At 37.4% G+C, this 21,182-nt stretch overlaps 1 protein-coding gene across 3 annotated transcripts; it reads left to right on the top strand.

Annotated features, from left to right (window-relative positions):
• Nucleotides 1-8,035: 8,035 nt before the first annotated feature.
• LOC135206652 (uncharacterized) lies at nt 8,036-20,490 on the top strand. Of its 3 annotated transcripts, none has more exons than XM_064238009.1 (11): nt 8,036-8,223; nt 9,945-10,150; nt 11,801-11,914; nt 12,734-12,901; nt 14,599-14,681; nt 14,917-14,953; nt 15,468-15,711; nt 17,055-17,132; nt 17,783-17,922; nt 19,274-19,464; nt 19,901-20,490. In XM_064238009.1, the coding sequence occupies exons 2-11, from the start codon at nt 10,063-10,065 to the stop codon at nt 20,066-20,068; spliced, it is 1,311 nt and encodes a 436-aa protein (XP_064094079.1). In that variant the 5' UTR covers nt 8,036-8,223; nt 9,945-10,062; the 3' UTR covers nt 20,069-20,490. The 3 variants fall into 3 exon arrangements, with proteins under 3 accessions (XP_064094079.1, XP_064094080.1, XP_064094081.1); XM_064238010.1 differs by having other exon boundaries at nt 9,912-10,150; XM_064238011.1 differs by having other exon boundaries at nt 8,079-8,099.
• Nucleotides 20,491-21,182: the final 692 nt, after the last annotated feature.

Raw genomic sequence — 21,182 nt, 5'->3', positions numbered from 1 at the left:
ACCTGCCAACAAGAAAGGAAAATACTTTAGACCTAGTATTTGTGAACGAGGTGAATTATGTTAAAGAAATAATAGTTTATAATGCGAGTATTTCAGACCATAATGTCATAGAATTAACAGTTCATTCCAAAGCAAGTGAAAACAGAGATAAGCAAGAAATGAAAAAGTGGGAAGGATATGGAAAATACAACTTCTACAGTAAAAATATAAAATGGTCAGAAAATAAATGAAGAATTAAACAAAGATTGGGATACCATTTTCGTAAGCGATGACATAAGGGTAAATACGGAGATATTATATAAAATAGAGAAAATAGTGGATAAATATATACCGAAGAAGAAAAGTAAACATCAGTCATGCATACCAAGAGACAGAAGGATCTTGTTCCAGAAAATCAGAAAGTGGAAAAAAGGTCTTGCAAAAAGAAAAAATGCATGGAAAGTTATAGAACTAAAAAGTAAGATAGAAAATGCAGAACAAAAGATTATACAATCAAAAGAAAATGAAAAAACGGGAATTGGAAGAAAAAACCCTATTAAATATCAAGCAAAACCAAACTATTATACTCATAGGCGAAGAAGATGAATAAAAGAAGAATAGAAATAGGCCCTCTGAGAATTGAAGGGAGATTAACGAATGAAAAAAAGGAAAATTTGCAACATACTGGCAGAACGGTATAAGAGAGAATTCACCCCTAGAATAGATAATGAAGATAATGATATAGAAGTAAGGGACGAAAATAGTGAATATTTAGCTGACATAGAAATTAATGAAGCTGATATTGTGCAGGCAATTAATGAAATTAAAAATGGAGCTGCTGCAGGGCCTGATGGAATCCCTGCTATTTGTTAAAGAAAGTAGTTCATTCTATCGCAAAAGCCACTTGCAATATTATTAAGACAAAGTGTAGATACAGGCAAGATTTATGATGAGCACAAATTAGCATATATCACCCCTACTTTCCAAAAAAAAAAGTGGAACAAGACTTGAGGCAAGTAATTATAGGCCTGTGAGTCTAACAATCACATATTATGAAAGTGTATGAAAGGGTAATGAAGAAACAAAAATATTATGAAAACATTTAATAAAAAATAATTTGTTTAATATAGGACAACACGGTTTCGTACCCGGAAAAAGTACACAACCCAACTGTTAGTCCACGGTGAGAACATATTCAAAAATATGAAAAGCGGAAATGAAACAGATGTAGTTTATCTAGACTTTGCAAAAGCTTTGACAAAGTAGGACCATAATATATTAGCAAAGAAAATTAGAAAACACAATATCGTAGATAAAATAGGAAGATGGTTTAAAAGAATTTTTATTTTTACACAACAGAAAACAGATAGTTATTGCAAACGATGAGAAATCGGATGAAACCAAGGTAATATCCGGTGTGCCACAAGGTACGGTGTTAGCTGCAATACTGTTTGTTATTATGATTGAAGACATAGACAGTAATGTTAAGGATTCGGTAGTGTAGTTTTCGCTGATGACACAAGAATAAGTAGAGAAATTACTTGTGATGAAGATAGGAACGCTCTACAAAGAGACCTTAACAAAGTATATGATTGGGCCAGAGGAAAATAGGATGGTATTTAACTGATAAATTTGAATCAATAAATTATGGAGACAGAGAAGGAAAGCTATATGCATATAGGGGACCTAATAATGAGACAATCACAAATAAGGAAGCAGTTAAAGTCCTTGGTGTGATGATGAATAGGAACATGTTATGCAATGATCAAATAGCAATTCTTTTGGCAAAATGTAAAGCAAAAATGGGGAATGTTGTTACGGCACTTCAAAACAAGAAAAGCTGAACACATGATTATGCTTTATAAAACATATGTTCGTAGTCCACTGAATATTGCAATATGATATGGTACCCACACTATCAAAAGGATATTGCACAAATAGAGAGTGTACAAAGGTCCTTTACAGCTAGAATAGAAGAAGTGAAGGACCTTGACTACTGGGAAACACTACAATCATTAAAATTATATAGTCTAGAAAGGAGAAGAGAACGCTATATGATAATTCAGGCATGGAAACAGATAGAAGGAATAACAGAAAATATCATGGAACTAAAAATATCAGAAAGAGCAAGCAGAGGTAGATTAATAGTGCCCAAAACAATACCAGGAAAAATAAGGAAAGCATACAGGACATTAATCCACTACGCACCAGCATCGATAATGCAGCGTCTATTCAATGCGTTGCCAGCTCATCTGAGGAATATATCAGGAGTGAGCGTAGATTGTGTTTAAGAATAAGCTCGACAAATATCTAAACTGCATCCAGACCATCCAAGATTGGGAAGATGCAAAATATACCGGAAGATGTACTAGCAACTCTCTGGTAGACATTAGAGGTGCCTCACACTGAGGGACCTGGGGCAACCCGAACGAACTGTAAGGTCTGTAAGGTAAGGTCACTCTCTCTCTCTCTCTCTCTCAAGTTTCAGGTATCGCTGGTATTATTATTATTATTATTTCTCTCTCTCTCTCTCTCTCTCTCTCTCTCTCTCTCTCTGAAGTTTCAGGTATCGCTGGTATTATTATTATTATTATTATTATTTCTCTCTCTTCTCTCTCTCTCTCTCTCTCTCTCATCTCCTCTCTCTCTGAAGTTTCAGGTATCGCCGAGTTTATTATTATTATTATTATGTATTATTATTATGATTATATTATTTTATTATTATTATTATTATACAAAAAATCATATTTTCTTCAGCTTGGAAAACATCTTGTAGATTGATCCTTCTATTGCGTTAAGTGGTTTACAACGCCACATCATCTTTCAAAGCGTCTAAATATCATTGGAGAAAAGAGACGCCTAAGCCTTTATGGAACTAAAAAATATTTAAAAATTCTCAAACCAAAATTGGGCAGTATTTTGTTTGTACACCGCTTTATTCTGTAACGCCTTCCATGAAGGTTAATATAGGTTAGGGTTATATTCCCATTGGTTATGATGTGAAGAGCTGGATCAGGTGTTCTGGAATAAACCTGTTTGAATAGATTCATGACCATTATATGAAAGTAAAAAAAGAGTGATAGTCTCACACTTTATCTTTTTTTTCTTAACCCTTGCTTTCTGCTTTTATTTGCAATGTGTTTCAGTCATTTATAGAATTCAAATCTTTTGCCACCTCCACCCTCTCTCTCTCTCTCTCTCTCTCTCTCTCTCTCTCTCTCTCTCTCTCTCTCTCTCCCTCAAGTACTTCTGGTCAGCAACAGCTGCAGAAGCTGTGACGTCAGACAAATATGCAGAGTTTTTCTGGTCTTTTTCGATGGTCAGTCTTTGCAACTTTTCAAAGGATCTCTGGACTGGAGGAGACTTTCCTAAGAGGGAAGGAAAGCTTTGGACCAAATTCTCTCATACTCTAATTGTCTTCATCTTAGAGAAGTTGTTTGGCCTCGATAAAATAGTTTTCTCAATAATGTATCGTCAGTGAAATCATCTAAGTACAATATAACTTATGACATCAATGCATCATGTTTCCATTCCCATTCTAGCTTATTGGTGCAATTTTAGAATTCTTAAGCCAGTAAGATTTTATTCGATTTAAAATTTTTGACAATTAGGTGCTAAAAGTCATTTAAGCATCAGACGAATAATGAGTCGTAATATTTCCCTCCACAACTGACCTCGGGGCAGACCCCGAGTTGAAGTTGGAGAAACTGACCATCAGAAGTGCCGGAAAAAAAATGCATATTTGTCTGACGTCACAGCTGCAGGTGTTACTGATCAGTTAACTCTCTCTCTCTCTCTCTCTCTCTCTCTCTCTCTCTCTCTCTCTCTCTCTCTGAGCGTGTATAAGTGAATCCGCGTGTGAAAGTATTCTTGTTATATCAATAGTCATTTTGATTAAACATGGAGCGTTGATAATGAAAATTATTTTGTTTGTGTTCATTTGACTGTTCGAGCAGTTTACTGAGAACGTGTTTGAAATGCACCCTATTTACAAGTCAAGGAATACCCTGCTTCGGAGTTAAGAAGTGTTCATGAACTATTTATCTCAATGCTATCTGGTTGCTGTTGTTTTTGACTGAGCTGGCTTTATGCCAGCACGGCCTCTTGCTCATAGAGCAGCCCGTAGCTATCTGGTTCAGGTATGTTTGTCTGCCTTTGCTGGTGAGTTGTTCCCGTTAACATTCATCGTACAGTCAAGATGATTTCAAGCTTTATTTTGTTTTTAACATTGGTATATGGCAATTTACCAGTTGTGCTTGTCAGGTCAGCAACTGGCCATTCTTTAAAGAATGGCAATCTGCCAAAATTCCCCAGTATTTTTGTGTGTCATGTATCTCTGCCTAGTGTCACAGCACGGCATTTACTTCTAGTGTTATTCGATATAAGGGTGTAGTAACAGTCTTATCTTAGAAATAGTAAACAGTCTTAAATTAAGCTGGTGTACATTGCATACCACGTTTGCTTATGACTACTGAAAGAAAGAAAAGAAAAGCTTCGATAAGTAACCATGGAAACGGGCGGGGAAAATAGACGCATGTTTGTCTAACGTCATAGTCTCAGATGACCCCACTTAGAAGGCGCAAGTCATGGTACTATGTGACCCCTTCTAAAAAGTTCCCAATGGATGGACTTTTAAAGCTGATGACCGTTCTCGATCAAGGGTCCTTGTCGCGAGTAGATTCTTTAGTGATATGGTGAAATACCAGTCTAAGGTGTTCCAGTTCCCTACAGTATAAAAAGAGTTTGACAATAATAAAAGTGGAACACTGCATGTTCAGAAGATCAGAAGAGGATGCAATGAGCAAAGGGGAAAAATGACTGAATAAGAATGTGATTCCTATGTAGAATAAACAAAAAAGGAACAACGATTCGTAGAATAAATACACAACTTAAGCTACAGAGGAGGAACTGAAACACAAAAGGAGGAGAGCGGTAGGTATTCATTTACTTGAAGCTTTACCGCCAAAGAAACTGACGTGATAGAATAGACCGTGTTAACTGCATATTACACTTTTTGCTCGAAAGTGTATTAGTTAGATGGGACTGGACTCACCATATTTCATACAACCAACATTTGCAAAGTTCTGTACTTTCTAGTGAGATGCTATATTAACCATTACATTCTAATGTCAGAGCTCTGCAAGATCTGAGTCCTTCCTTTTTCTTTCGAATGTTCGTTCATCCACTACACTTTGGTTTGTTTATTTTCCATTTCTTCTTTCCCAGTTCATCGCAAGTTTGAGTCACATGGTTGTCAGAGCACTTTTTACGTTTAGTAGGTTCTCTAACGGCTAAGCCTCACCCTTATTCACCGAGCGTTCGAAACCCAGGTGTCCCGATCACTGCATTGACATATACATAATATAAACGTTACTTTGCAATGTAAATCTAGCGAAACGTATCAGGGTACAATGGCTGCAGATACCATAATGTCAACAACCACCAGACTAATCTGTCTGCAATGTCCCCACCCAGGCCATTTGCAGCCAACATCACTCAGCACCATCAATAGACCTAGTTACACTTCAATGAACTTGCAAAGGATTCCGACCTTCGCATCAGCTCGAAAATCTTTTTCGATTGATTTCTTATTGATCTAACAACGCTCCTCTTCGGTAAACCTTGCGACATAGTTATCTGAAGAATTTGCTGGTTGTTTATTTTGAATATCGTAGCAATAGCTCCAGAAGTTAATGTTTCTAGACTGATAGGAATTTTGGTACTTAATTGTTTGATACAAGATTGTTTATATTCTGCAGTTTAACTGATTAAGGCAGAAATCTTATTATTACTATTATTTTTATTCCACTGCGTAAGTGTAATAATTACGAAGACAATCGCAATGCCTAAAAAGTCTTAGCTCTCCAAAATGTAGAAACTTCACATAATCCGAGACCAATTGTCCCTGCTTTCTATTACAGATTTGAACTAGAGGAATGGTTTTCCTTCTTCCGTACTACGGAGACAGACTGACCCTCTACAGAAGCCATAAAAGCAATGCTTATCTGTCGGTGTCGGACGTAACAGCTGCATCTGTTGTTACTCACCAGAGGAGTACTACATTCAGACCGCCGCGACAGGAAAGAAAACGGTGTTTATAAGGATCAGAAATTATAGAAAACGGATTTAGGAGATATCGTATCCTCAGGTCGTGTTAGGTGAGTTAACCCAGAATATTTCGGTATTTCAGCTGAAGTATAAACAAGGAATAAAAGTTAGGATGGAATGCAATATAATATTGATGCACAAATTATTGATGGATGTACCTTGTGAAAAATAAATCTAGACCTCTATTACGGTTTTAGATGGAAACTTGATTTCTGTCTGCAACTCTCTATAATCTTCGGAAAGTCCCCATGTTGCATCACTTAGGCTTATTCTCTCTTCAAACATACCAAATTGCAGCCCTCTAGCCTCTGTAGTTTTCATTCTATTCAAGGTTAAAGATAACCATAATAGTCCGTCTGGCAACGCTAAAGGACAGGCCACCACTGGGCTGTGGCTGAAATCTTCATGGGCCACGGCTCATACAGCTTTATACACTGTATAGAAAACTCGATTGCGCCGACGAGACTTTGACTCATTTGTTTACTTTTATCCTTTATATTATTATGCTACAAATCCAAATTGGCCGGAGGAAATGAAAGTGCCTGGCTGTGTATGAAGTGAACTGCATTTTTGCCCAATATAGCGTTAATGTCAAAAATCATTTTATGACACTGTTGATACGAAACATTTCGAGTTCAGCAAATCGTATCAATTGAGAGATTTGATTGATTTCTTTTTTTAAATTCTCGTGTTTGTCAATTGATTTAGTTTAGTTTTTCCAACCAAAGTAAGCGGCTGTACTAAACGGATCTTAAGAGCGAATTGTAACTTCTAAATAAAATCCCTTTCCTAATGTCATGAATCTGTCTTAAGATTTTCATTCACTGATTTAAATCCCAGAAATGAACAATTCTCTCTTTCATTGAATTGAATACTGGATTTAAGCGCTGAAAAGGCAATTGAGAAGAAAAACCTGAAAGGTGTAACAGGAGGAAAACCTCGAAGCAGTTGCACTATCAATCAATTGTTAGGGGAGGGTGGAGAGTAAGATTGAAGAAGAGAATATGAACGGAGGTACAGTAAAATTAATAAAAGGGGTTGCAGCTAGGGGCCGAAGGGACGCTGCAAAGAACATTAAGTAATGCCTACAGTTGTGCGTGAGGGGCACTGACAGCAATACTCCCCTACTGGGTACTCCATCTTTAAGTCAGATTACTGACTGTAAATTCATGAAATTACACTTCACAGCCTCGACCGTATTGTTCACCTTCTCGACTTCTAGGGGTCACTCACAATGATACATAGCTAGCTAGGTATCCCCATTGGGAATCCCCAGCGTCCTCCTGGTCGTCCTGCTAGAAAGTGTATATATATATATATATATATTATATATATATATATATATATATATATATATATCTATATATATATATCTATGTGTGGGTGTGTGTGTGTGTGTGTGTGTGTGTGTGTGTCACGCATTTATGACTATAAACGCTCTGATCAAAAGTTGATTTTTGAAAATTGTGCAATTTAGGTGCAGTCTATCTTAAGCAAGCTAATTAACCTCCGCCCTCCAAGTATAGATGTCCATATAATCATACGCTACAGAAATCGCGCCATGCATTATATATATATATATATATATATATATATAGATATAATATATATATATATATATATATATATATATATATATATACATATATAACAAGCATCATACGATTGTAGGTAAAAAAATACAGCCATTTTCATTTCTCATCGAACGTCATCGCCAGTTACCTACTGAAGTTTTCCTAGAGCCACAAAAACCAGTCCTGGAGAATCCCACCCACGTACCTATACCAACCAGCCTCTTCCCTGGATAGAGGGGAGGATGAGGTGGGGGAGGGTGATTCCTAATCAGTAGGCAACGTACGAGGGACAGAATCTCTCTCTCTCTCTCTCTCTCTCTCTCTCTCTCTCTCTCTCTCTCTCTCTCTCTCTCTCTCAGGGTCCTTTCTGGCAACTCCCTCCAGGCTCGCCTCTCCTTAGTGTACAAAGTAAATCTGTGAGGTGGATTTGTAACTCGGGTATACCTTTGGGGACCGCTAAGTCTTCCCTAAAAACATACGTTACTCGGTGGCTTTACTGCGTGGATTCGTAGTTTGGCGCTTCTGTTTCTTCAGTGAATGTTGAATTCTTGGGCACTATTTGGTGAGGATGATTTTACCCCGTGTTTCCTTTGTTGCGGGATGGGAAAGAGAGGAAGAGTGAGCGGCGTTCAGTTTTGTGGAATTGCGTTGTTTAAAGAAGACGGTTTGATGACAGTTGACCAAGATTCTCGGGTAAACAGGCGCTGTAGGACTAGTCACTAGGAAAAGGAGAGCAGTGAAAAGAGCAAGCGTACTAACTACTACGAAGTTACTTCCCGGTGTCAAGCTGATACAGGCTGACCAGTACATAATTATTTCTTCGTAATCTTGATTCGTGTCACCATAAGGGCAATAATCCGATATAGTGAAAGAGAAGTTTGATTCAACTTCCAGCAATACCACAACAAAGATCTTACACCATTAGAAATCTCCATCACATCCATTTTCTTCCTGAAAACCTTATTTTAATCCGCCAGAAAAAAACGTGAATAAATGAGATAACACTTCTGTCAAACATCACGTAATTTTCCCACAAGAAGATATTGGTGTGGCATTTGCAAAATATGATAGAAAACAGGGAAACAGCGGACGGTAATAGGCACAGTTGGTAAGCCTGTGAAGGACGGCTGGAATGCTGTATGAGAAAGACCTGTTTGCTGCATTCCCTCTCCGTTCAGTCGCCATCCCAATGTCTCTCAAGTTCAAACTGTTTGATTTGTATTCCTCGAAGTCCACAATGTCAGTAACGTGACCTCTTATCTTTCTACGAACTAAAGCTGTAAGACTAGTTTGGTCTATAGTGCTATATGTGTATACAATTGCAGTTGACAGGGTCATTCGGAAACAAACAAGTCAATATGCTGTGTTCTTGGAGCGCATGCGCTTAACTGCTACATAACGCATTTTACGTACAACAGACTATTTTGTCGTGTTTTCATGGCCACATCAGAGCTTTAAACGATGCGTTGTAATGAAAAATATATGCTTAGAATTAAAGTGTCTAAAATTGCTAAGTAACTGGTAACTGTCCATGGAAATGCTCATGTGCGTAGCAATCATGTGTTCAACTGAATTAGCTAACTCCCAAGTTTGTTCGTTGCACCATCCTCCCTGGTCTGAGGTGTTTAAGTTCAGACATGTACCGGGGACGGGGGGAGGTCGAGTGGGTCGTTTCTGGAAGTCCATATTTTCAAGTATTTCATTTTGTATATACCTATATATGCAATGGCATATATAGGTGAAAAGGTCTAGTTTCGGGAAAAACGATCCCCCACCCCCCTCCATAAAAACTCTGGGTACGGCCTGAAGTTACACCATTCAGCCCATCCCTTCTTTCCCCGAGTTTAATTTGATGGTTTTCGAAAGGGTAAGATGGCCAGTGGATTCCTTTCTCAGGGGAATACCCGAGTTGTTCTTATTTCAAGACCCTTCTCTTTTCATTTATCTCTTTCTTGTTCTTCATGTGAACTTTTAAATAAGTCATTATTATTCCAAAGGTAAGCCCCTATTCATATGTAACAGGCCCGGGCACGGAGACCGTTAGCTTGAGATTCAAGCTTCCAAAGAATATGGCGTTCATTTCAAAGAAGTTACAGAAGGCAATAAGAAATACAGAAAGTAGGGTTCAGTTATTAGAGCAACAGAAAAAAAGATAAATTAAGAAATTAACAGATTAATACATCATTAATATAAATAACTTATCAAAATACTAGGCGATTTGTTTTATTAGTTTGTTCTTTCACATCACAGATATACAGCTTAATTGTAGGTACTTGTTTTCAGGAATAAGGTAATACTCACAATCTTGCCACAGCCCACATCCAGATAATCGTCTCAGAGGAAAGACTACCTCTTCAAAGAAGACCTGAGGAAAGTGAGGAAAGATTTTATCTGAGGAATCATGTTTCCTTCCTCGCGTCCTTCTCCCATCCTGTTTTGTCTTCTCTTGACCTTGATATCACTGGCGACGAACATCAGAGCCCATCTTGGTAAGTGACCTTCCTTACGATTATTAACTTTTTTTTTTGTTTGCCTGCGAATTATGTTGCTTTAGTCCTATTTCCCGTTTAGTTTTCTTTTGCTATGAATGGAATGCAAAAATCCACTTGCTAAGTTTTGTTATGTTGAAGAAATAAAATGACGAATGACGGTCACCAGTTTTCTAAGCAGGGTATCTTGAAAGGGCTCTCTCTCTCTCTCTCTCTCTCTCATTTGGTATGAGCTAGCAACACCTCACATCATGGCTTGAATTTAAAATGCATTTTCCTTATATAGGCTAAAACTTTTTATATCTTAAAGATTATACTGTTCATATCTTTAACAATTTAACCTATGATTGCAGGTCCACAATAATATCGCATGTGAAGTATAGAGTCTTTAATAATAAGAGCTTTCGAACCTTGTACTAGGTTCATCTGACTGAAGATGAACCTAGTACAAGGTTCGAAAGCTCTTATTATTAAAGACTTTATACTTCACATGCGATATTATTGTGGACCTGCAATCATTGTCATCATTTTCGACACTGAAAATTGTGCCCAATATAACCTATGTTACGGGATAGGTTTTATAAAGTGACGAAAATTTGGCCAAATTGGGATCCAGTCAGTGGTAACCGTGAAAAGATTATGCCAGGAGTCCCCCAATTGGATAAAAGCCATTTGGAGGAAGAAGTTGCGTTGATTGCTGAGCCTTGGCGTGGATTTGCCGTTTTCTGAAAGGAAGACTACTGTCACTGTGCCGGCTTTGTCTGTCGGTCCGCACTTTGTCTGTCCGCCCTCAGATCTTAAAAGCTACTGAGGCTAGAGGGCTGCAAATTGGTATGTTGATCATCCATCCTCCAATCATCAAACATACCAATTGGAACCCTGTAGCCTGAGTGATTTTTATTTTATTTTAAGGTTAAATTTAGTCATAATTGTTCGTCTGGCAACGATTTAGGCCAGGCCACCAACGGGCTAAGGTTAAAGTTCCATGGGCCGCGGCTCATACAGCATTGCACCAAGACAACCAAAGGATAGATCTATTTTCAGTGGCCTTGATGATACATGTACAGAAATCTCGATTGCGCCGAAGAACCTTCGAAGCGCTTTTTTATTGATTTGGTTTCTCAGCACTCATTTGTTTCTTTCATTTGCCTTATACATATTTATTTATATTTTAATATATTCGTTTATTTATTTATCACTATCCGTGGATTTTAGCACAGCCAGCGCTTCAACTTTCATGATATCTATGGAACTTCTAACTTGAACTAACACGTATTTGCACTTGTGGGAAAATGATCAACGGGAGAAGGGACTTGTAGATTCACATCAACCGTGCATTTGATGTCTAGGCCAGTCCCTTACGACGCTCCTGATTGGCTGTTGATAAGCCAATGACAGGGCTGGAAACTCTCAGTCTCTCGAGAGAGTCACATAGGCAGGATGTATGTTCCACCTCTCCAGCCCTGTCATTGGCTTATCAACAGCCAATCAGGAGCGCCGTAAGAGACTGGCCTAGACCTCAAATGCACAGTTGATGTGAATCTACTACAGTTACAGAGCTTGTATCACTATTACATGTCATGTATTTAGAGAAAACTAAACTATTTCCCATCTCCAGTTATGTTCATAGGCCCCTATGCACTATTCTAGGAAGCTGCGAGGACCACTCTCCCGAATGCTCCAAATGGGAGTCCTGGGGCTTCTGTGACACCAATTTGAAATTCATGGCCCAGAACTGCCCCGTCACCTGCAACGTCTGTCTAGGTAAGGTCTTCCAGTTTCAAGTTCCACGTTGGCCGAGTGCATTTCGCGCTCGGCTACCAACCCGGTGGTCCGAAGTTCGATTCTCGGCTTGGCCAACGCGGAACCAGAGGAATTATTTCTGGTGATAGAAATTCATTTCTCGATACAATGCGGTTCGGATCCCACAATAAGCTGTAGACCCCGTTGCTAGGTATCAAATTGGTTCCTAGTCACGTAAAAATATCTAATCCTTCGGACCAGCCCTAGGAGAGCTGTTAATCAATTAGCTCAGTGGTCTGGTAAAATTAAGATATACTTAACTTCCAGTATCAGACATTCACTGGAGCTGGTTCAATGGAATAACAATAGACATCTCATGCCTCTTCTATCATTTATGTTCGTTTCTACAGAATAATATCTCTTCATTCATTTATGCAATTCTACAGAATAGTAATACCTCTTCTGTTGCTGAGATATTTCTACAGAATAATACCTCTTCTGTCGTTAATACATACTTTCTATTGTTTATACATTTATACAGAATAATCTCTTCTACCGCTTATCTATTCCTACAGAATAATATTTGTTCTATTGATTATCTATCTTTCATACGTTTCTACAGAATAATATCTCTTCAGTCATTTATGCAGTTCTGCTGAATAATAATACCTCTTCTGTTGCTTATACATTCCTACAGAATAATACCTCTTCTTTCGTTTAAACATACTTTCTATTGTTTATACATTTATACAGAATAATATCTCTTCTACCGTTTATATATTCCCACAGAATGTTCTATCGTTTATATATTCTACAGAATTGGGTTCTTTTCGCCCGCAGATCCAGGCTGCTTCAACAGAATCCCATTCTGCGATTCTTGGGAACTGGAGGGATTCTGTAGCCGTTATGCTGACGTGAGGAGGCTGTGCCCCCACTCCTGCGACCTCTGCCAAATTCCTGACGAGTTCTTGTCAAACAACACCAGAAGCATCGCTCGGCCAGAGTTCGGTAAGTCATTACAGCCGGAAATAACAGCAGAGGAATGGAATGACCTAGTAGGGTCAGCTGACCACTTTCTTCACCATGGTGCTTAGGCCTATGCACAATAACACTATCATTGTTCTTTAAGGTCCAAGATAATATATCTGATGATAACAATTGTCAAACTTTATAAAAGCTGTCGAACCATTCCCTAGGTTCAGCTTCAGTTCAGAAGAGTAAATTTACCATAAAACGCACCAAGGCAATAAACTCTAGGGCAAGACACCGAGAAAGGCTGCCCCCAGTAGCATATTCCCGAACTGCAACCGAGTACTGACCCTTCCCTGGAAAAGTGAGATGCCATATCGTCTTGAAAATAATCTCTATGTTCCCTACACCCAAATTACCCAGAGCATCCTGATTTGACCTGACCTAACCTACTTAACTTATCCTTACTTAACCTAACCTAACCTAGGGGCATGGAAAAAAACTGGGCTGGTACAATTCCAGTATACATCTCGGGAATTTGCCCCCGGGCAGTCAGATCTCCAACGGAGGGCAAATTCCCGAGATGTATACTGGTATTGCACCAGCCCCGGTTTTTTTCCATGCTCCTAGGTTAGATTAGGTTAGGTAATGGAGGGCAAATTCCCGAGATTTATACTGATATTGCACTAGCCCCGGTTTTATTCCATGCCCCTAGATTGGGTTAGGTTAGGTAAGGATGGGTTAAATTAGGTTAGGTCAGGTCAAATCAGGATGCTCTGGGTAATTTGGGTGTGGGGAACATAAAGAGATTATTTTCAAGACAATTCTATAGTTAGTTTTTAAGATATGGCATTCCGCTTTTCCAGGGAAGGGTCAGTACTCGGTTACAGTTCGGGAATATGCTGCTGGGGGCAGCCATTCTTGGTGTCCTTGGCCCTCGAGTTTATTGCCTTGGTGCATGTTATGGTAAATTACTCTTATAAACTGAAGCTGAACCCAAGGGAAGGGTTCGAAAGCTTTTATATATTTGTTCTAAAAAGTTTGACAACTGCTATCACAGATATATTATCTTGTACCTTCTAGAATAAAGATAGTGTTATTGTGCACAGGCCTAAGCAAGACTCGCAAAAGGTCGTTACTTGTCAAGGGAAAATTCTGTTCCTTAACTGCACAGCATTATGTTGTGTATTCCGTTTTCTATGCCTTCATTATTTTTTTTAGCCCTTTTAATGCCCTCATTGTTTTTGAAGTCCTTTTTATGCCCTGTTTATTTTCGAAACCCGGATTTTTTTCCCCCATTGTTTAAGTCCATTTTGCATATCTTCATTATTTTTTAAGTCCATTTTTTGTCCACTAATTATTCTTGATGTTCATTTTGTATGCCCTGCTTGTTTTTAAGTCCGTTTTCTATGCTCTCATTATTTCAAGTCCATTGTCTATGGCTCATTATTTTTTATTCCATTTTCTATGCCCTCATTATTTTTTAAGTCAATATTCTATGCCTTCATTTTCAAGTCCAATTTTCTACGCCCTCATTATCTTTTAAACCAATTTTCTATGACTTCAGTCCAAGTCCATTTGTCTATACCCTCATTATTTTTTAAGTTAGTTTTCTATGACTTCAATTTCAAGTCCATTTTCGGACCTCATTTGATGCTCATTTTCTATGAATTCATTATCAGTTTAAATCTTCAGTTTTCTAAAGTTGATGCCTTTTGTTTTTTATTCACCGACAGACTGCGGGAGACCTGTAAAGGAAAGTGGACCAAGTTTAGAAAGGACAAAACGACAGGGCGTCGCTGGTACTGTTTTTGGATTGGTGGGTAAAATCTTATTCTGAAGGAATTCAAAAGATTTCTACATTCAGAAACATTCAAATCTAACTTCTTTAAAATCACTGCGATTTTTAAACAATCTGATTATCATTCTTGGTTCTCTGAAGACATAAATGCGTCCTAGACTGTCTATTATGGATATAATTGACTAAAAGGCTGGTTTTTACAAGAATTCAAATGAGCGAACTGGTTACATAAGTGTTTGTATCCTATTTTCAGGATGTTGCACACAGCAGATCTAGAAGACACGACACAGGTACTATACAGCAATACAGTTGTATACTGTTCTATTTGTATTATGATTGTAAACTGTGACATTTTTATATATATTGTAGCTATATTCAGTTTCACTCGGGAATGTTAGACTTTGACTGGTGTACAATATCATAAAGCTACCTCGAGGTAGTGTGTACATAGAGATGTACATTTTTGTAAGCTATCTAGAGGCAGTGTGTACATAGAGATGTACGTTTTCATAAAGCTACCCCGAGGCAATGTGTACATATAGATTGTACGTTGCAGTATACATATAGGTATATATTTTCATAACGCTACCTCGAGGCAGTGTGTATATAGAGATGTACATTTTTATAAAGTACAAAGAGGTCAGTGTGTCATATAGATTGGCGTTCATGTAAATACATATAGGTATATATTTTCATAACGTTACCTCGAGGCAGTGTGTATATAGAGATGTGGACATTTTTGTAGGCTATCTAGAGGCAGTGTGCACATGTATCTATTTTGAACTAGAAGAATATTTATTTCAGGACATCCTCATGTGCACGTGCACCAACACGACGGAGAACACGACCACGTACACGAACACGCACACGCTCATGTACACGATCACCAGCACGAACATCCCCACGTTCAAGCCGACGCCGACTCCGTACACGCCCACGACCCACCGAGCGCCCCAATTAATTTCGGAAAGGACCACTGCTCCCCTGTCCTGATACACGAGAGGTTCTTGCTGATCGCTGCCCACTGCGTCCTCGATCCAGAGAGTCCGTGAGTCTTTTGTTTTCGTCAGTACGATCAATTTTTTGTAAAAGTAAAGAAATTTGTTTATCTGTCCGTTCGCACTCGGATCTCAGAAACGACTGAGGCCAGAGGGGCTGCTATAGTAGATTCACATTCAGTCTCTCGAGAGAGTTCACATAGGCAGGATGTATGCTCCATCTCTCCCGAGGGATACTTATGAAAGACGTATTCTTCAGAAGTGGAACGTACACACTGCCTATGTGAACTCTCGAGAGAGAGACTGAGAGTTTCCAACCCTGTGACTGGCTTATCAACAGCCAATCAGGAACGTCGTAAGGGACTGGCCTAGACATCAAATGGGAGATGTGAATCTACTTTCTTAGTATATATGTTGATCACCCTCCCTCCAAGCATCAAACTGCAGCCCTCTAGCCTCAATAGATATTCTTTTTTTATTTAAGGTTAAAGTTAACCACAATCGTGCGTCTGGCAACGACATAGGCAGGCCACCACTGAGCAGTAGTTAGTTTCTTGGGCTGCGGCACATACAGCATTACACAGAGACTACCGAAAGATAGATCTATTTTCGGTGGCCTTGATTGTACGATGTACAGAAAACTCGATTGCGCCGAAGAAACCTTGGCTCATTTTTTACTTGCTTTGCTTAGGAACTATTTCTGTTTCCGTTTGAATGAATCAGATATTATCTTTGCTTTTATTCCAAGGAACGTCATATATATGAGGATTTTTGCATAGAATGTCATGTTGTCAAGTGAATGAATGTCTTTGTTATTTTCATCATAATAACTTCAGAAATAAAAAACTTTTATTCAGCGTATTTTTATCCAGTATATTGTGAACGTGATTTAAAAATAGCTTTGTTATTTGGCGTATTTGGACCCAGCATATAACATTGATTACCGTCCCTATCGAATATTGAACGATTATTTTAAACTTTGCTTGTCTTATATATATATATATATATTATATATATATATATATATATAATAATATATATATAAATATATATATAATATATATATATATATATAATAATATATAGTATAATATATTTTATATATATATATGATATCATATATATAATATATATATATATATATACTTATTATATATATATATATATATACTATATTAATATATATTATATATATATTAATAATATATATATATATATATATAATGTATATATATATATATATTATATAATATAACTATATCTTTCTACACCTATCAGGACTGATTAATTACCAATCTTTACTTGTCCTTTTCACTTTGTTGTTTGTCCATTTGTATAAAATGATGAAATAAGAGCGAATTGTAATCGCATTTCACCCTCTGTTTCCACTCAGTGTTCGAAAGATTCGCCTGGGCAGCCTCAACCCCGTCGATTATGAAGTGTTGCGGGTCATCGTCCACCCTAACTACAAGTGAGTAGTGCCTGAAACTAAAATGCTTATAACTGCCTATTTTAATCGGTCACTGCCTATTTTAAATAGTTCAAACAATATATATATACAATATTGAGGAATTTCACGTTAACATTTTATTAATATTTTGCTGTGTTTACATTAATATTAATATTTGAAAATTAATCTTCCAAAAATAATTGTATTCCCGAAAATAAGAATTTTCGTTACGACGATTTTTAGATATCAAGAAACATAACCTTAAATTAGTTTATTTTTCAAGTTGACATTGAAGGTCCATTTTCTAGATATACTTTATACGTAGAAGTAGTAAGCTAAGATCAGTTGTATTTTTATTTTTATTTGGTGTCTGGGAAGCTTGATTTTGCTGTTAATTAAATATGTCCCTTTTTTTTCTTTTCGATTATATACATCCAGTATTTGGAACGAGTTCTATATTTCATATAATAAGTCATCCCTGAATTATCTAATACTTTTCACCAGAAGGCTGTGAAATAATTATAGCACGTACCATCCACATATTTAAAAGCATTCTGTAATATCTATTTTATTTTTGGTAGCATGACTAAGTTCCTGTCATGTAAATGAATAGTACTTTGTTTTTTAATTCTCGTATTTTCTTTTTTCCTTTTTTTTTTTCTTTTTAAAAGACTGAATTCCCACGAGAGATACAACGACGTCGCCCTTCTGGAGACGAAAGAGACCGTCCAATTCGGCGAGGAGATTTTTCCCTCTTGTCTGTCAGACGAGAGACCTCCTGTTGGCTCTGTCGTCACAGACGAAGCTTCAGGTAACGAGACTAACAAGACCTATCTACGTGATGCTTCAGGTATCAGAGACTAACTTAGACCTATCTAAGTGACGCTTCAGGTATCAGAGACTAACTTAGACCTATCTACGTGACGCTTCAGGTATCAGAGACTAACTGGACCTATCTATGTGACAGAGACTAACTATATTGTTTTTTTTTTTCAAATGTCCACCCGCCTGTGGTGCTCGCGCATGGTAACACTGCGTCCCGGGCTTTAAATAGTTACGCTATGTGTAAGTTTTAGGTGAATAAAATTTTATCTTGGTGAACATTTGCAACTGAAAAGTGTTTTAATAATTTACTGTATGCGAATTACACCGTTAATATTTGAAATGGGATACTGTTATTATTGTTGAATGTAAGCTGCTTTTTCGAGGTGGCGAATGGAGCAGCCAGACGCAAATTCCATTAAACAGATGCTAAACCAAGTTACGTCATATCGTATCTGGCTAAAACGCACTTTATAAAAATTAAAAGTATATACTGATATACTTACTTGTAATGAAGTAACACCTAGCTTAGTAGCAGAGTAGGTGTGGTCCAATAAAGTCGACATCTTGCCGTGGTGAACAGCGAGAGAAGCAATTTTCCCGCCACTGCGTCTGGCTGTTCCATTCGCCACCCCGAAAAGGCAGCTTACATTCGATAATAATAACAATATCCTATTTCTAATATTAAAGGTGTAATTTGCATACAGTAAATTATTAGAACACTTTTCCGTTGCAAATGTCCACCCAGATATCCTTTTATTTATTAAAACTTACACATAGAGTAACTATTTAAAGCCCAGGATGCAGTGTTACTATGTGCGAGCACTACAGGTGGGTGGACAGATGGAAAAAACTTATTATAGATCCATCCGTGTGACGCTTCAGGTATCAGAGACTAACTAGACCTATCTGTGACGCTTCAGGTATCAGAGTCTACCAATCTATATGACACTTCAAGTAACAGAGACAACCTTTGTCTGTGACTCGAAATTCTTCATGGAGTGATTGAGACTCGTCACTTACGAACTCTTGATTGTACATGCAAATGCTTTAGGTTTTCTGTGGGAAATGGTGACTATCTTGCTTACTGTTATTTACTGCATATGACAAACATTCAATTTAAAGCTTTGAAGACAAACTAAACCAGTTGTGTTTTTATCTTAAAGAGAGAATTGTGGTAAACTGTAATGGACATTTTCTTGCAGTGTAATTAATTTTTATTTTATTCATTCAATTTTTTCACCACCATCTCTACATCAGCCTAATCCCTTACGGGAAAACATAAAAGAGTAATATAAAGAATACAGTATGGGTCTATTTAATTAAGGTTGCTTTTACAGTACCTGAAAAAGTGAATTCTACTGCCGCGGCCGGTGAGGGTAACGATCGCCTAGAAATAGTCCAATCGGTTAAGTGCGAAAACCTTTACAAAGACCAGGAGATGTTGGACTCCCTGAGAACTGAGTATCCTCGGTTCGTTCAGCAGACAGACATGTTTTGCGCTGACTTTCAGGGAAATAGTACATGTGAGGTAAGTCATTGATTCTCTCTCTCTCTCTCTCTCTCTCTCTCTCTCTCTCTCTCTCACCACCCCCCACCCCGTAGATGATATACAACAATATTTGTGCTTAGGTTCTAGGAGACGTGTTGGCCCCATGAGTCAAAAATTGTGAGAGATTTGAGGATGTCGTCAGATGGATATCAATATTGATTGGAATGCCCACCTGTAGTGTTCCTACTTGCGCTTTCCTGACAGTACCTACTTATTTATATCCATAAGTCTCTCTCCGCTTCCCTCAGAGGACTATATACTTGATAAACACGTGAAAAATACAATAAAAACTTTCTATCTGCTACGTGTCTAAATAAATGTATGTATACAGGTGTTTAATGTAATTTTCTCTTAAATTCTGATGTGGAAGCTTACATCTAAGCGAGTTATTTTGTTTTACTTGTATCTCCTTCAGAAGCACACTAGAGGACCTCTCTTCCAAGACGTGTCTGAACGTCGGTTCCTCGTCGGTTTCGTGAGCAAAGATGTCTTATGCAACCAACCTAATGCCACCAGGCTGCCTGGATTTTACACCAGCGTGGCAGACCATATTGACTTCATCAACAACATCATTTACCCTTAGTTTCAAGCCGTGATTTCTGTTTCGCATCAAGATGGGCTTAAAGGGAGTGACTGAGTTGCTTTCGTAGACTTAGAAAGAGGAGTTTCAATACACAATTCTAACTCTGGAGTGATTCATTAATATGGGAAGATCTGAAGGGCGAATTATATTTTCCCATTTTCAGGTTTGTAAGTTAGTGCTTGTTATGATCGGCTGATCTCGCTGAAACGTAGTCAACGCTTTTGGCTTGGGTTTGTTGACTTAAATATGTCTCTGAGAACTCGTGTGTGTGTATGCGTTGTTTTTCTCATCTGGTAATTTACAGTATACCTGTAACAATCATGAATTGGACAATAACTTCCTAAAGAGCGTGTATACTATATAATCAATGTAAGGATTTACAACTCTATTAAATGATTTCTCCAATAAAATTTCTAACTGTTTAGCCTTTAAAGCTTCACCTGAAACTAATATTACTACACACTGTACAATTTCCAATCTTGGAAGAACAATGAACGTTCCCATTTTAGAGGGGGAAATTCGACTTCCAAACCGATTAAACATACTCCTGCGTTGCTATGAGTATTATAAAACCGAAAGGATATAATAATATCCACTGTTTGTCTAGTTTTCGGTATTTATTTGTCAAAATTGAACATCATGTCACGTACAAGAGTATGAAATTGTGCTTTATGAAAGATTTGTCAGAACGCCTTACAAAAATAATCCGGTGTGAAAAAATATATTCATAAATATTCTTTTATTACAAATTTGACGGGAAAACCCTGAATTGACAATGACGATTAAGAATAGCATTGTATAATTCAGTTTACTTAAAATTCATAGAATGCCAAGAATCCTTTAGTTTACCTTAAAAAGTTATAGAAAGAAAATGGTTATTGAACTGCAGCAATATTCCCGTTTTTTGTAGTGGTAATTCTCCAGGTGTTTGTATAAACAGCACCCAAAAACAATGATAAAATCAGTCAAAAAACAGTAATAAAAAACGATTATATTTATTATATATATATTATATTATTATATATATATATATATATATATATATGTATATATTATGTATATAATAGTAATATAATAATTAAATATATCTATATATATATATATATATATATAT

Source organism: Macrobrachium nipponense, chromosome 31, assembly GCF_015104395.2.
Source record: "Macrobrachium nipponense isolate FS-2020 chromosome 31, ASM1510439v2, whole genome shotgun sequence".
Classification (NCBI taxonomy): Eukaryota; Metazoa; Arthropoda; class Malacostraca; order Decapoda; family Palaemonidae; genus Macrobrachium; species Macrobrachium nipponense.
Note: the sequence above shows the minus strand (reverse complement) of the source record. Positions and strands in the feature narration are given on the sequence as shown.